At 37.4% G+C, this 18,461-nt stretch overlaps 1 protein-coding gene across 1 annotated transcript; it reads left to right on the top strand.

Annotated features, from left to right (window-relative positions):
• Window positions 1–8,530: 8,530 nt before the first annotated feature.
• Window positions 8,531–10,195, top strand: LOC140234518 (small ribosomal subunit protein RACK1-like). The gene has a single exon (XM_072314559.1). The coding sequence runs from the start codon at window positions 8,601–8,603 to the stop codon at window positions 9,555–9,557; it is 957 nt and encodes a 318-aa protein (XP_072170660.1). The 5' UTR covers window positions 8,531–8,600; the 3' UTR covers window positions 9,558–10,195.
• Window positions 10,196–18,461: the final 8,266 nt, after the last annotated feature.

Here is an 18,461-nt window from a genome sequence, read left to right as displayed (position 1 = left end):
TTCAATGACATGGACGTTCAAAGCCAAAAGCAATCCACAGGACAGTGCGAGCATCGCGTCTTACGGATCCATGGACGGATATCGGTACGTTAAACCCAGATTGCCAGTATTTCAATTTTCATTGCAGACTAATTAATACAGAAATTGAAACTGAATAGACATAAGGCAACAATATCGCAATTTCATAGCAAGCAAACCAACCAAAATTTCGGCATAGGAGCAAATACTGGACACCCAACATTGTATAATTACGATGTTACTTTACAGGATAGTCTTTTCAGCATTGTCTGTGCTGTGCGAGAAGTCGCTACCATTACCAAAGCCCCTTATCATTTCCCTGCTGAAAAAAACAACAACAACAACAACAAACCAAAGCACAGTGTCCCACAGTCAAGGACAGGGTGTTTACAATGTGTTCACAAAGTCGACTATGTGAAAAAGAGTGTAAAGACTATTTCACACCGTGGTGTGGCGTTTTCACAGGGTGTTCACATAGAAATGTTCTTTTTCACACTGTAAAGTAATGATTCACAATGTGTTTACACTGTTAAAATGCTCGTATTCCACATCAGTGCGTGCAGAGATTTCACACCGTGTTTCACATTGTGCTTCACACTGTGAAACACTGTGTTCTTTCTAGCGGGGTTGACTGTTACCTATCACTGCATGAATTGTTCTTGGAAGGAATCATTCCCGGTATAGATGAGATCGGTCTTGAATTAGAAAGAGTTTCCATGTTAGTGAAACAGGCCCCTGGTTCCGGTGGGTTGGGACAAGTATAGGTATAAAGAAATCGTATCTTTAAAAATATGCAAAAACTTGACAGGTTCGAAGCCGATACCACTGATCCCAGAGTGTCCTCTATGAAAGTCAAAATCACTCACACACAAAAAATTAATGATTATAGATTTTACCGCCTGATTTCATTGATTTGTCATTTAAACTGATAAATTCATAATACAAACATTCATCTTAGTATGAATGCGTGTAGTTTGAAGATAAACATGCAGTAACTTCAACGCTGCTAGGTTTATCATGTTTATCATCGTTACCTATAGGGGCAGACAAAACGAACTATCGAGGGATCGGGTTAAAAAATGCGAAAGTGGAAGATGAAATAAGGGTATAGACTGCAACAGTTGAAACACACTGCTAAATTATTGTGCCCTGATATCAAGGAAAAAAATGGCGAAAGTCATATTCAGTGTCTAAACAGATAAATTCTTTTCTTTCTTTCTTTTTTGTTGATGGGTATGAGGTTAGGTTTGTGACGAAATTGAATGCTCAATATTGTGGAAAGATATCCCTTGCAAACGAAATTAAAAGTCCTTTTAGGTACTCCCCGTCCATCCCCCTGTAAATTTGAATATCCACGTGTGGATACTCTTGTCCAAATACGAAATTGAATGTCTCTATCCAAATTGTATCTTGGTCACCTTTAAAGGCATTGTTTATCTTTTGCAGATACAACGAAAACTCTGCTTTAGTTCTTCAAAGTAGTTCTAAATTGTGAGTTAGGGATAGAAACAACCAGTGTAAAAAAGTTAAACATTATAATCAATGTAAGTATTGTTAAGTATACAAAATGTGAACAAATTATTTCTAGAGTAAACCGTCTACAGTTTATGGTTTAGTTAGAAAAGCAGTAATATCTCCTTATATTTTAGGCTTTATTGCAATATTTGTATATGGTAGGATGCTTTGTGATACAACTGTCCTACACATATGCATCAAATATGATAACATTTTCCTTTAAATCACAGCTCCCAATGATAAACGGTACCTTTAATTCATGTGGCAAGAACGATTTTCAAACCACTTCACGGCTATAAGCACACGTATTTGTATCCCCCCCCCCCCAAAAAAAAAGGAGAATAAAAATTAAATATATAGATAAACAAATGCGTAATAATATTACGAAATTGCCGGGAGAGCGGGTTTTCTTTATTAATACCTCTTCATCAATGTTATATGTTTGATAAATATTTGCAAAATGAAGGTATACTATAGAGGTCTGTCTAGGGAGAAATGCTCCCGTGAAATCACTTTTGATGAATCCATATTTCCTCACCTTCGGAAAGTCATTTGATAAAATTTGTAACGCGATGTGTAGACTAATTGAATTTGTGCTTCGAAGGGTCTTTTTTTTATAGTACAGTATACAATAAGGTTAGGTTAACATTTTTAGTTAGCCCCTTCCCCACACACACACTCACAGAATAAAACGAACGAATGATAAATGACATATAATAATAACAATAGTGAACAAAGAAACAAAATTTCAGCCTCATCAAAAAATGAGCATATTAATTACAACCTACAGAGTTGACCATTTTATTTTTACTGTTTATATCGTATGATATGGCTGTATTTAAAGTTCATTTTCTTCATAGGTGTTGTATATTTTTCTCGTGTTAAAGATAAAATGGAGTTCCTGTTAAGGTGCATTTCACCGAGTGAAACCATGATTCAAAGTATTTGGATATAACTGCTAGTCAGTATGATGCTTAGGGAGCATAATATAACTCATGTTTGATTACTAGAACGTCAATTTAGATGAGAACTGCAGTAGTGACTCTCGCAAAATAACGGCTGGTTTAAAGGGATGGTACAGTATTGGTGGAGATGAGAATTGGGCTTTTAACTTTTTGCGAGATACCAAGAAAACACTAATGAAATAGTACAGAGCATACCATTTTCAGAGGAATTCAAAGTTTATTTGATGAAAATCGGGTTTGGAATAACTGACACATCCAAAAACAAAGTAACACAAAGCAATCGTGATAAAATGTGGGTCCCACACTTTATTAGAATGGCTCTGTTTTGGATATCTCAGCCATTTCAAAACCAATTTTCATCAAATAAACGTTGAATTCCTCATGGAATTACATGATCTTTCATGTTTCATAACAGGTTTCTCATTATCTCACCAAAAATGTTAGAAACCTGAAATTAGGTCTCAACCAAAACTGTTTGATCCCTTTAAGTTTAAATTCTGTGTATCTTCTTGGGAAAGCTTACTACATGTAGATCTGGATCTCATCTCCAAAGTATATATTGAAGAGTTTGCTTCCAAAAAGCGCTAGATCCATTGAAAATTATGGATTTAGCGCCTTTTGGAAGTAAGCTCTTCATATAGGGCCTACATATCACATATAGATATAGATATAGATAGGTATACATATACATCTACATAAACATATTCATTATATACATAATACTTCTAGATAACCTTGACAACAGTGTACTCGCGCTTGCAGGCCTTACTGGCTTTTTCTCTGCACGTCATTTTCCATTTGATCACATACTTCTTTCCAGTTGTGATCTGCAACAATTTGTACTTGTAATGTTGTTTTTGAATGTCTATGAATGATTGTATGTAATTCCTCATAACAGAAGTAGACATTGATAGATAAGAGCAAAATGGGACGAATCGAATAGGTTGAAGAGGTGTCGTCAAAAGTGGACCTGATATGAGGAAATCAGAGAATGCTAGAGTTTGTTTTTACGATAGTGGTGAAGTGTATGTGGCAATAACAACGCAAGTCTGATACATATGCGTGGTATCTGATCTCATTTCCCGCAGAGACCTGCACTCAAATCCTGATAACTTATCCCTCTTTAGACATGCAATCGAAGAGAGACATAGAATCATTCGTCTCAAATTTTCCTGTGTTCCTTTGAAATAGCCTAGCGAGAATTACTGCCAGGGCCTGATAGGGTTACGCTGTCAATCAAAAACGCTATTTGATCAAAAACTCAAACCTGATGATATCTTTAAAAGAGATAGGTTTTGAGTCTATGGTATAACCTTATCTCAATTAATTTGCACGTACTCTTTACGATAAATATCATGACTCTGTGGCTGAAACATGTGAAACTATATTGTTATTTGTAAAATTATGTGCTGCAGATCTTGATCAAAATGTGATTGGTTAAAGGTGAACTTGTAACGAAGCATTTCTTTTGTCTATAACATGTAATTTTGCTCATGACCATGATGACCGGTCACTGAGAAGTATAAAAAGTATAATGACCGGTCATCAGAACTTTCACGTGGCTATGTATGGTGATTGATTTCATCGCTCTTAATAATTTGCTCGCCATGAAGGTGATTGATCAGATGACAAGGATCTGCTTCATCATTTCATAAAACAAATGATACACGTTATTTTTGGTCGGCCATTCCGATAGTATGATCATGGACCGTAGGTCCATGGTATAATTACCACTTTGCTACGGTCCAACTCGAAAGACACCTCGGGCATTTTCAGACTGTTATAAAGGTACGTCGTGTGGGGAACTCTTATGAGTGCCCCACAGATGTGTATTATTTTTATACTAATGCCTGGATTTTAACTGCCGGAGTGTGAGTTTGATTTTTCTCTATTTGTTGTAGTTCCAATTTGACTAGAGTGCATGTCACCCTTCCTCTCAGTTCCTAAGGGACGGAGAGACCCCATACGTGGTCCCAAAAGTCCCTGTGAAGGGCTGGGTACTTGTGACTTATTGTCTCGTCAAAATCCAGCCCGAAAATTAGAAAATTGCGGGATGTAAACGACTTTTTCTCTGGAGATTTCTTGTAAAGTGTTTTCCTCTTTTCTCTTTCTCTTTGGACGCGTGAGATTTTGGGTGTTTTTTTTTCTATATGAAGGGTTTTATAAAATGATGGTGATGATCATGATCATGATCATGCATGATGGAACACATCAATAGCGCCATTTATCTGGAAAAAAACAAAAACAAAAACAAGGCGCCCGGCTCTGACAATGTGTCATACATCATTCACAAGGATGCTGGGAAAATCAGTATTGTAAAAAATGAAATAATCAAAAAAAAAAATGTTTTTAAAACCTTGTAAATCATAGAAGACTTGAATTAATGTCATGAGATTCATATCTTGAGGGGGTTCTTATCAGTGTTGAAATCCAATTTTGAACACACACATCACATACACACACTTTTGTACAGTTAAAAACGTTTCACTGAAACTCAAACTTAGCTGTTCCAAATCACTTCAATTGGGATTCAATTTCATTAAAGGTACTGTTTACCAATGGGAGAAGTTATTCAAAAAATTTTCGAGTTACAACATTTGATGCATAGTGTATGTCAGGTGTATCAAAAAACATCCTACCATATAAAAATTTTGCAATAAAGCCTAAAATATAAGGAGATATCTGTATTTTACTCACGAAACCATAACACTTCAGCCGATTTAGTCTAGAAATAATTTTATTTTGATATTGATGATATTGATTAACTCTTGTATACTGGTTGTTTCTATCCCTAACTCACATTTGCAGACTATTGTCAAGCATGAAAGCGGGGTCTTTGTTATATGCTGCAAATGGTAAATAATGTCTTTAATGTTTCAAAACAACATGGAAAGTGAACGAAGTTCACAAAAACTCAAATAACAACCTATTTCATTCAAGGAAGACTTTTCGCTCGTTGGCTCCGGCAGTACCATTAACATAGCATGTGTAGTGACTGACTTTTATTTGATTGAACTAATGATAGGTACGAGTGGCCGACGTCTAAAGTGAACTTGATAGTAAGCTGGAGAGATGGGGGCTTTCTCACGATTTTCAACGTCAATTTTGAGGACGAGGGGACTTTCATCTGTAATGCTTACACGTTTCCCACTGGACTCGAGACGCAACAAGTGACTCTAACAGTCTATGGTAAGTGGTGACAGACTTTTGCTCCGTGACCTGCGACAATATCGCTCTGGTCCTATTTTCTCGAAGGACTTAGCGCTAGGGTTAGGGTTGTGATAGAGTTTTAGGTTTAATATTGATTAAGGTGAGGATTAAGATTAATTTTAGGGTTACGTTTGCTGGTAGAATTTAGTCTGGCTTATCGTGCAGAAATTTTATGACAGCAATTGCTGCAGGAGAAATGTCATGGAACCACGGTATAAGCAAGCCTTTCGGAAAGCGCTCTCGCTGCTCTCGGGACGCGATCCTACACTGTTCGAAAGCGTCTATGTAATTTGACTCATTGAGATCGTAATTAACGTCAAAGAAGGAAAGTAGAGAAGAGAGGCGAAATCTCATTAAGTAAAGCGTCTCATCTTTAGTTTTGTTCTTATCTTTCAATCGTTCAAGAAATGTCAGTTTGGTTGTAAATCACACCTGAGACGTTAAGTGTTAGTCCAAGTCAGGCAATAAAAACAAATGAATCTTTTTTTTTTTTTTTTAAGACAAGGTAAATGCAAGAAATAACATATGATTTTGATATATAGAAATCTATATGTCGCAGTGTTCATTGCCACAATAATCATGCCGATAATCCGTCAACAATGTCACCAATAATGGATGAGGGAGGAGGAGGATAATGATAAGAGTAGCCTCCAGTTATTACCTAATGTGTAGGGCATTCTGCCCCTAATGCTGAAATTAATTGTTCATAATGAATTCACAAACAGCCGTCCCTCAGTTGGTAACTATCTTTGACGCCAGCGAACCGGGCGGGGACGTGTATAATGACGTCGTTCATATGACGGCAAACGAGAATTACGAAATCGGATGTCGGTCATCGCCACCCTCTCTGCCTCCTACCACTTTGACTTTGAGCTTTGACCACGCCCTCAGACCATCTTTCGTACCACAACCGGCGTCTACTCAACAATCCGGCCCGTCGGCTTCCGAAGTGAGATTGTTCATCACCCCTAGCGTGGAAGACGACGGCTCGGTCATTCGTTGCCTTGGAAACCACTCGATGTTAGCCGAACCATTGGAAGTATCAGTCACACTTGCTGTACAAGGTACAGCCTGATGTTTAGAACTCGATGTGAGCATGTAACATAACGTGGTGAAATAGTGCGTGGCGGTAAGGTTGTTCAAAGTGAATTCTCCACCACGCTTCAGACCAAAAAGTCAAACACACTAAAAAGCGAGTTTCATTTAAATGGGACAGTTCCACAACTAGAGATTTCACACATTTTGATTAAAGAGTCATGTCGTCATCTCATGACAGCCGCGTTGATTTGAACACAAAATATTAATGATTTCTCACATTTATTCAACAATTTTTAATCCAAGTACCATAACCATCATTCCCAAGCCATTTTGATGTCTTGATTTAATGCATAAAAATATTTTCTTTCTTTGTTGAATATTAGTACACAGGTACATGAAAGGCATTTCAGACTGTAAAACCCTAAAACTCTCTTCTTCTTCTTCTTCTTCTTCCTATTATTTCAGTTTCCATCTATTAACTTTGTCATCCGATTGTTGTGAAGCTTCTAGATTTTGTTTGATGGAATTCATTGAACACAAAAATGTAAAACTATGTATGGTCAACTCTCACTTTCTTATATAGGAGTGAAATTGTGGAATGCTTTGACAGAAAATTTAAGGAGTATTAATACCAGGAAAATTTTCCGAAGTAATCTAGCAAAACACATTAATTACTTCAAATCAAGAACGTTATAACAGTATTTTTTAAATGTAGTTCATTATGTAATACGTGTTTAAAAGGACCAACACCTACTAGCACCTGCGCTACCTCTTGGTTCTTTTAGCAACACTGCCATATTGTAGCTTTTTCTTTGATAGTTTTAGATTACATAATCATTTATCCATTATATATTATAGATTATATTCATTATGTTTCTTATATCGTTTAGACAGTTACATGTGCTATGCATTAATATTGATGTATATAAACATGTATTCAAACCTTCTTGTAAATAATATGTTGTTGTTATAAATAAATTCAAACTCAAACACCTGAAGTGGATGTATTTCAAGATCAGTAGCATTTGGTTTTACCAATAGCAATTCAAAATAAATGACACATCATCAGCATTTTAATATCTTGCTTTGTTTCTGACAAAGTTCTACCTACGCACATCACGGTAAGCATTGGGAGCGCCCCAGCTGGACTGACGTACCTCCCTGATGGAAACCCCATCACCGTCAGCCAAGATAGTTCGCTGATCCTTGATTGTCACTGCGGCAGTTCCTTCCCAGCAGCCACCATCACTTGGCGCATCGGAGACGTCGTGTCGAGAGATCACGTGACCGAAAAGCCTGTCCCTGTGTCAGGCTTTCCACGCACTTTGTTCAACGTGACAAGTCACCTGACAATCCCTCGAGTGCGGGCAGAGGATGATGGGAGGAGTGTGACGTGCGCAGTGACAGGTTTCGATGGTTCAGACGTACTCTCAACACGCGTCGTTCTTACAGTCACAGGTATGCCTGTACCTTGTGCATCATTGGTATGGCCGGTATTAAGTAACATTTTCACCCAATTTCGATGAATCGATGAGTTACTTTGAATGGGTCAATCAACATCATTTACTTTCTGAGTACAACCACTGATCTCCAAGTCCCGCTTCCTATGTCTTTAAAAAGATATTAATGAATAAGAATTTCTTTTAAAAAAATGCTGTAGATGATATATCAATTTCGTGGTGTATTATCACACCCAATTTCGATGAATCGTGCAAGTTACTTTAAATAGGTCAATCAACATGATTTATTTTTTGAGTACAACCATGAACCTCCAAATCGCAAGCCTAACCTGCAATACTGAAAGGCCGCTGCCTTTCTCAAAATCCATCGTAATCTGTTGGAAAAACAGCCAAAATGTCTGGACCACCAGAACAACTTCGTCTTCAAGGAACCCCGAAGGGGCACTCTGACTGGGTAACCCAGATTGCCACTACACCCATGGTTCCTGATATGATTTTGTCATCGTCCCGAGACAAGACGGTGATTGTGTGGGACCTTCCTCGTGATAACATGAGCTATGGAACCCCAAGGAAAGCCCTGCGTGGACACAACCACTTTGTGTCTGATGTGGTCATGTCTTCTGATGGCCAGTTTGCTCTGACTGGATCTTGGGACACCACCCTCCGTCTGTGGGATCTCAATAGTGGCAAGACTACACGAAGATTTGTGGGTCACACAAAGGACGTTTTGAGTGTTGCCTTCTCAGCTGACAACCGTCAGATTGTGTCTGGCTCCAGGGACAACATCATCAAGCTGTGGAACACCTTGGGTGTCTGCAAGTACACCATCTATGATGATTGCCACACAAACTGGGTGTCCTGCGTACGCTTCTCTCCAAACTCACAAAATCCCATCATCGTCTCTGGTGGCTGGGACAGGGTTGTCAAGGTGTGGAACCTGACCAACTGTCGTCTGAAGACCAACCACTACGGTCACCACTGCTACCTGAACTGTGTGACAGTCTCTCCCGATGGCTCTCTGTGTGCATCAGGAGGCAAGGACGGGCTCTCCATGCTGTGGGACTTGAACGAGGGCAAACATCTGTACACTCTGGACAGTCAGGAAGGCATCAACGCCCTGTGCTTCAGCCCCAACCGCTACTGGCTCTGCGCTGCCGCTGGACCCACCATCAAGATCTGGGATCTGGAGACCAAGTCGACTGTGGATGAGCTCCGACCAGAGGTTGTTGGACCCTCAAACCGCAGGACGGAATGCATCAGTTTGGCCTGGTCAGCTGACGGCCAGACTCTGTTTGCCGGATACACGGACAACCTCTTCCGTGTGTGGCAGGTCACCATCGCCAGCAGCTAGACACTTGCTGCTTCCCATCGCTGAAATTGATCGCCCAGTCAGCTATATCATACCAGCATCCGTAGTAAAGTGTGCAGCATAGGCTCCCACTAATACCCACATGTGAGACTCGTAGCCAGTGGGCTATGTCAACAAAGCCCATGGCTATTTGACGAAAATCATCGTTGATGTTAGGTGAAAGCCAATCATGATTTTTCACTTTATTTCATTCGTCGGAGATACTCCCATTCCCATGAGCTGTATTATTGCTTGAATGATGTCCATATCTAATTGATCAAAAGCTCTGGCCAGGGACAGTATTGTATATGATTTACTGAAGTACTATTCTGTTATTCTACACATATTCATAGAGCCATTGGATGGGTGGTTTCAAGCCAATTTTACTACAGCACATATAAAAAAGCCAAAGTTCAAATAAGTTCCACAATATATTTTTAATTTAAGGAAGACTACTTCAGTGAGTTACAAAGTGCAAAGAAAATCTTGTCTAGGAGATGATTGTCCATTCTCAAGAAAAATGTGCCTGCATGCTGGCCGTTTTTACCGACACATAACAATGGAGTTCAGAAGAGAAGTACATTGTATATTGTCACAGCAATTTTGTGTCAAGCTATGAATAAACAAGGAAAATCCTTGTCACACGCACTTCCTATATCTTTAAAACGATATCAATCAGCAAGTATTCCTGAAAACTTTTGTGGATGATATATCAATTTCTTGGTGTTGTTACTGATTAAAAAAAATACCTCGAACCAACACATTTCTTGCATAGTAACTCATATTACCAGGGTAATAGCTGTACTTGAAGTGTACTTTAGAAGGTGTAAAGTAAGGCATACTTTAAAAATTGAAAATTCACCCATGCAATCTTCTCTTTGAATGTTATATAAGTTTATCTCATTCTGCCTTGCTTATTTTACTGTGATATTGAGTCGGGTAAATACAGTAACATCACAGCATTCTGGTTTCAAGTCGTGAAAGTTAGCCCTCGCCACTTTTTTCACCGCATTACTCGGTCATGACAGTGAATATGCCCCTGAAGCTGTAATTTTCCCTTTCCGCAACACAAGATCTTACGCCATTCCCATTTTCTTTCTTTCAAATTAGATTTCAATCTTTTCCCTCTATTTGGTTTAATAGTCATGTTCCGCTTTTTCAAAAAGTTGATATATCAATTTTGCAGTATATAATAGTTGAAATACCTCATGCCTTTGCCATATTGTCTTTTTTTCGGTCTTCATTTAGCTTTAATTGGAATCTTTACACTCTGATTGGTTAGTTAGCCTGATATTCTGCATTCAAAATTTGAAATGGAATCTAGTTTGCAGCCTCGATCCCAATACCTCAGTTGATTTAAAAAAAAAAGAAAACACTGTTTACCGTTAGTAGCAGTGATTAGAAAAAGAAAAATGTTCGAATTATCACATCTGATGCATATGAATGGGTCGGTTGTATCACAGAATAACCTACCTAATACAAATCTGGCAATAAAGCCACAAATTATATTTAAGAGATATCACTTTTTTTCAATAAACCATAACTCTAGACGCTTTACACTAAACACTAATTTGATAAACTGTAGGTCACATTTTTTTAATACTGAACAATACTTAACATTGACTGTACTGATCAATTTTTTGACGTTAGTATATCCGTAACTCACATTTCTTGAACTATTTTGAAGTACTGAAGCTGTGCTTGTTTATCTTTGGGTTTTAATTTGAGTTTAATTTTGAGTTGATTTTACTTCATAACCAACAAATTAGCAACAGGTTGCTTTAACCTGCCGTTCTCGATACGAACCTTCATCCCAGATCCCCCTGATCTTCAAATCATTAATGGGGGCGAGCAGCCAATGGAAGAAGGTCGGAAGTACACATTAACATGCCACATGCTGAATGTCTACACGCCAAGGAGCTTGTTCTGGATCGTTGACGACCGAATCGTGAGCGATAGCAGCCAGGCCGTCGTCGAAACCAAGCTCGTCGTAGAATCTGGACAATCCGACATCATCAGCAAGCTCATGATCATTCCCACGCGTGTGCTGAATGGGACGATCATCACTTGCTTTCATGAGAGCCCTTACCAGGACCGCAACCTTACAGACTCTATTGTACTGAATATCTCGTGTAAGTAAAACCTTTTGACACTGAACAGTATGAACAATGTGAATCAAATTAATCGACGAAGCGGAATAAGAAGAGGACAGATTATTCTTGCATTTAAAAGTGTTTTGTTTTGCTTTTCTTTTGAAAGATATTCACAAAAAGTTGAATCTCAGGTGAATTAGACCTCGATAAAACAACCCTTATACACACCAGCCCGCCCCTCCCCTTCCACGCCAAAGGAAATAACACCATTATCATTTGCTCCTTTTTTCCAAGGGTAGTTTTCTTTTCTTTTTTTTTAAGTGTAAAACAGTATCTCTCCCTCTCTCTCTCTCTCTCTCCCTCTCTCTCTAATTTCTTATAAACATACCCAGAAACAGTAGATACATATTGCATACCCATGTGCATTATGTATTTTATCATATATATATATATATATATATATATATATATTTGTTTTTGTTATCACTTATCATTATTTGTTTCTATTTTTCTCTGTTAAGCATTTACTATCATTTTTTTTTTTATAGAAAAACAAAAATGAAATGGTAGCCATTATTTCTGGAGGGAAGAACGGGTGCGAAAACGTGACGCGAAGTTTATTCAACGACGCACGGAAATATCTGTCAGAATTATCTTCTTTTACTGATTATGATTTTTATTACAGTTTGCCCAGAGAACTTGGAATTATCGTGTGGAATTGACGACAAACTGACAGGAGGTTGGTATATAGAAGGCTATTTCTTAAAGCTCATGCACCCTCATCAAAGCTATCCCAGGCTTTTTGCAATTAGCACAGAATAAAGAATAATTCATTATGTTGTTGTAGTTATGCTTCACCAAATAAAAAAGAATATAGCAGAAGAGCAAATTCTTAAAAAAAAAAAAAAAAAACCCATTTGAAAGGCATAAAAATTTATTACAAAAGTGGATGCAAAAATGCACGGCTATAGTAGATAACACAAACCTATTTTTTTCTCTTGAATGACTGGACCGTAGTTTGAAGTCTTAATAAGAGAGGATGTGAATTGTATCCTGACAAATAATCCTTTAACATATTAATATGCATAAGGATGATTATTACATTTTACTCATATCATAATTATCTTTAAACAGAAAGGATGGAAAGGGGGAAATAGGTAAAAAGGTAGAAATTACTTTACATTAAATTTCTTATTCAGCAGTTAGGGTTGAGGAAAATAATGTAGAAAACTATGTCAATTGAATATTAATTTTGCCAGAACGCCATATGATGAAAAGTAATTGTCTGAAGACTCTTTCAAAATAAAATGGTAAATGTTGTCACTCCCCTAACCTGTTTTTAAGTGTCAAATTTAACTTGGTGGATGCTGCAAAATGCTGGATTAACCATTTCTAAAATGGTAGTTCAACATTTTGACTGTTCAATCTAACATTATTTCAGAAAAAAAAAACAGTTGGAGGAGTGACAACATTTAAAATTTTGATTTACCATTTTAGTTTGCAAAATGTACATAATCATATGAGGATGTAACAGCAGCCCCGATTGACATTTAATTCACCTCTCAAGGTCAACTTAATTGTCCATCGATCCCGGCGATGTCGGCTCGCAGACTCATTCTGGTTGGGCCTGGAATTTCGTCGTCCTCACCGTCCACCAATTCGTCAACGCGATGGAAAAAGATTGTAGACAATAATGGGACTGTCCCCACTTCTCGTGTGTCCATGGATGTCGGCAACTCGAATGAGAGCACAACGTACACCTGCTGTATGTCTGCAAACGCGGCGATTGGATGTCGACTGGAAAGATGTCACCAGTGCCTGATAGACGCCTCGCAGAGTGAGTTGTGATTACACGGATAGTGATTGGTTCGTTCGTTCGTACTTATTTTGCTTCTCAAATCAAATCGAATAAAATCAAAATAAATAACAATTCAAACAAAACAAAACCAAATGACAAAAGATCAATACAAAAGTGCAGTTTATACTACATGCATGACAAAAATCTTTGTAAAACATATGATTATTGTTGCGTATAACACAAAAAGACAGTACATATATGATTCAATAAGGAAGCAGCAGACCGTCAGCATAAACATCCATGCATTGATTGGGGTGATGGCCTCATTGGGAATATCACTTAGGTTTGCCTCTCACGAAAAAAGTAGTTTTATTTGTTTTTCAATTACAATGTTGCGCTTTAGTGGGAAAAGGAAGATGTGAGTGAGTGCTGTGTGTGTGCAGTAGTAGGTGTGTTACATGTTTGTGTCGGGGCCATATAATATATATTTATTTTTCTTCAATATGTCAATACAAAGATGCTAACAAAATCAGACCAAAAATGAATAAAATCATATCAATTATCATATTTCATTTTACTAAATATATTGAGTAAAAATACATTGTTTTCAAACTAGCTTTGAAGGAAAACACTGATGTTTGTGTTTCAGGGAGTTGGTTAAGGCATTTTCATTCCATGTATCTGGTCCGTGATACCTCACTGACCTGTGAGCTATAAGGGATTTTGGATTATGTAAATGAAAATCTGTTGAGTGTCTTGTAGGGTACGAATTAATGTTTTCATCATGATCCAATTGGTTGAGGTGAGGATTCAGTCTGTTACTTTTTGCAAAATACGTAGAAACCACTTTACACAATGTTAAAGAGCATGCAATTCTAAAAGGAATTCAAAGTCTATTTGATGAACATCGGTTTTGAAATGGCTGAGATGTCCAAAAACAAAGTAAAATAAAGCGATCCTAATAAAAGGTCGGTCTCACCTTATATTGGGATCGCTTTGTTTTGGATATCTCAGCCTTTCTGAAACCATTTTTTTTTTTAATAAACTTAGAATTCCACTTAGAATTCTACGCTCTTCCATATTTCATAAGAGGTTTCTCATTATCTCAGAAATCATAATGAAAAAAAAAATTGAAACAGGTCCTGAAGCCCCATCTTAATCAAAACTGTGTCATCCCTTTCAAGGCATTATTTACCTTTTTTTTAGTTTTGCAGATGAAACAAAAACCCTGCTTTAGTGCTTCAAAATAGTTCTAAAATGCCTCTAAAATGTGAGTTACGGATAGAAACAACCAATGTAAAAATGTGAATCAGTATTAATCAATGTTAAGTATTGTTAAATACACAAAATAAGAACAATAGTTATAATATTAAAAATGATAGACTAAACCGTCTACAGTTATGGTTAAGTCGGAAAATAGTGATATCTCCTTATTTTAGGCGTTGTTAGAAAATGTTTACATGGTAGGATGTTTTGTCATAGAACTGATCGACACCTGCATCACATGTATTGCTGGCAGGTATTTTCATATATGCCCATTCAGTCACAATACATATTATAGAAGCGCTATAGAAACATCCATATCAAGCGCCTAATGAACAGTGATGAATGAATTATCGAGTATTGTATTGAATTGTACTATTATTGTTGTTGTTATTCAGTTGTAGACAATATTGACAACTTATATCGACATTACCAGCCATGTACTTAACCTGTTAACTGCAGAATTTCCTTGGGTATTAACATTTCAAGAAGGAAAGTCCTGCAGTTGAATTGGCCTTTGAAATTAAATGTTTATTCAGTCTATAGAGTACATTGGCAGCGCGACTCCCAATCGGAGGACCCGAGTTCGATTCCCGCCCAAAGCTTACGTCCTTGGACAAGACGTTTTTGCTCACTATGTCTCTCTTTACCCAGGTGTTTAAATGGCTACCTGACAACCCTGGGGTAATAATAATGACAGGGCCCTCTGGTTGAGCAGTGGTAACACTGAAGAAGCTACACTGGATAGATAAGACCTTATTATCATTTACATCTCTGTTGTTCTCTAAACTTCACTTGGCTGAGCGCGATGGACAACAACAAAATCTGTGACATATAAACCCATTCCATACTAAATTCTGAAATCCCCATAGACTTAATACACAGGCCACCAGGTTCCCGTGTGAAACGGGTTGAGAAGCTTTACATGGGATGCATCAATCTAAATGCGCATATGAATCAATTTGGAATTGAACAACTTGAAAAATACAAAAGTCAATTAATCCATGTTTATTCAATGCTCCTAAAAAGTTTGAAATAGCAGTAATCAAATGACTTTCTTGTCAATAGTATGTGTCAGTATGGCTTGAAAAGTTAAAATGACCAATTTGATTTTTATATTATCGTAATCACATATCACAACCGAAACGATTGCATGACCCCATTAGCCACATCCGCCGTTAGTCGTTGCTTTTCACACCCTACGATACCACAGGTTTGTTAGCCGCTTCCGTGTAGGCCACACTTTCTAGTGAGTTTTGAACTAGCCTGACTTACGTAAAACATTCGAGGATACTTTATCTTGGTATACATTTCTTCTTCTCCCTCTCCCTTCCTCTCTATTTCTAACTCATACTCTTTTTCTCTCTCTCTGACAAAGGACTTTTTGTTTCGAAGACCAAACTCACACTACTCCTGCCTTACTATATTTCTCTGCCAAAAGTTTCATGACTCTCTATAGACCAGGGAGGTGAGTCACCCCCCTGTACGGTATAGACCCAGCATGATCCTTCTCTTATAGCCTTTAGCTGTATTTCTAACGGTCTCGTCGCTTGCTTGACGCAACTACATAATGCGCCCAAGCGCTACATCATCATTAGTCCAGGGTCCTGTTGCATAAAAAGATGAAATCAAATATAAGTCAGGCATCAGCCAATCACAACTGAGTATTCGCAGACTTATCTCTGATTATCTGACTTATGCTTGATCTATCTTTTATGCGACAGGGTCCAGATACTGGCCGATTTTAATCGTCCGCATTCCCCACACGTACACGCATGTACTCCACACTCAACGCGCCTAGCCGCTGACATCGTGCACACTCCACCAATTGGTGCTCCCGAAAAAAAAAAAAAAAAAAATATATATATATATATATATATATATTTATATATATATATAATATGTACATATATATATATATATATATATATGTATATTTACATTTATCTGATGATTATAATAATAATAATGATAATAATGATAATCATAACTAGAGATTGTAATTTGTCATCACTGACAAATTAAGGTGATCCAAGTCCTGATCGCAATAGGCATAACCATGCAGGTTTCATCTGTGTTCAGAGACATTGGCCGTGTGATGTTTGGATTCTCATTTAAAAAAGGGAGTCATATCTGCCATCTTTGGTACCAAATCTGTATACACTATAACGAAGATACAGCAACAAGTACAATGTATGACCCTTGACCCCACTTTGCACAACCTAGATGGCATCTGAGCAAAAAGTGGTTATTTTGTGAATTCTTGTAACATGATCTTTGCGTGTGCAAAATATGGGAAAGATAAGACATGTATTCACCAAGATACAGGATGAAACATTTGTGACCTTTGACCCTAATTTGCATACCCAAGATGTTGTCCGATCAAGTAGTTGTTATTTTATGAAATAATGTACGTGACATGAACTAAACATGTGCAAAATATGGGGGTGATAGGGACTATTTTTCTTGAGTTATTGCAAAGAAAGTTTCAGAAACATAGAAATATCTCAATTCATTTCAACCAAGTATTTTAACATGATCCCGACATCATATGAAAAAACAAAGGGCACATAACGATAGCGCAAAGTCTCAGTTACAACATATTAAAATCTGAGAAAAATTCACCGAAGGGTAAGGGAACTAGTGCTCGATAAAGACAATCATGTCAATTTTCACAGCTAGAAAAATTCCCTCCCATAGAGATAACACGTCATAACGAAGAAACAGAAAGAAGTACATATGACCTTTTGACCCCACTTTGCACAGACAAGATGGCATCTGAGCAAAGAGTGGTTATTTTGTGAAATGATTCTTGTAACATGATCTTTGCGTGTGCAAAATATGGGAGAGATAAGACGTGTATTCACTTAGATACAGGATGAACCATTTATGAGCTTTGACCCTAATTTACATACCGAATATTGTGTCCGATCAAGTAAAACTTGTTTTATGAAATGATGTACGTAACATGAACTAAACATGTGCGAAATATTGGGTAGATAGGGCTTGTTTTTCTTGAGTTATTGCAAAGAAAGTTGCAAAAGGAAATTAATATGAAAATACATCGAAGATAAGCTTTAATTTCAACCAAGTTTTTGGACGTGTTCCCGACAGCGTATGAAAAAATGAAGGGCACATTGACGATAGCCAAAAGTCTCAGCTACAACATATCAAAATCTGGGAGAAATTCACTGAAGCATAAGTGAGCTAGTGCTCGATAAAAATAGTAATTTCAATTTTAATTTCCAGAAAAACTGCACTCCCATAGAGATAACACGTAAATGGTCAACTTTTAAAGGATACTTTCAATCCATTTTTACGAGGTGATGCCGTCATCCAATCAAAATTTTGTAAGTATAATTATGAAAGAACAATAAATAAGCTACAACGTGCTGAAATTTGGGTGAAAATCGGCAAAGGATAAAAGAGATACGCTCGAGTGAACTTGAATTTTGATGACGTCATTTTGAAAATTTACTTTTTTACTTTATTAAGAAATTTGATATCTTTTAATCATTTTTTTTTCAGTATCGCCACCCAATGAAATGACATGTACAACTCATTAGCTTTCAAAATATGTAAAGAAAATGGGGGGTCACCGTCCATCCTGACGAGTAAAATCGGATTAAAAATTGGCAGTTTTTTTGGCATAGTTGCACTGTATATCGCCATTGACGCGCGCGAGGAATTTCAACTTTGACGGGCCCGTATGACGTCATATTGAGTCGGATTAACTTGAAACTTGGTAGAAAT

This window comes from Diadema setosum, chromosome 10, assembly GCF_964275005.1.
Source record: "Diadema setosum chromosome 10, eeDiaSeto1, whole genome shotgun sequence".
Taxonomy (NCBI): Eukaryota; Metazoa; Echinodermata; class Echinoidea; order Diadematoida; family Diadematidae; genus Diadema; species Diadema setosum.
The sequence above is the reverse complement of the archived record's forward strand: the minus strand, read 5'-3'. Positions and strand labels throughout refer to the sequence as shown.

Bases quoted from the DNA above. Each gene is read 5' to 3' on its own strand.
- LOC140234518 (XM_072314559.1), top strand. From the start codon at position 8,601: ATGTCTGGACCACCAGAACAACTTCGTCTTCAAGGAACCCCGAAGGGG.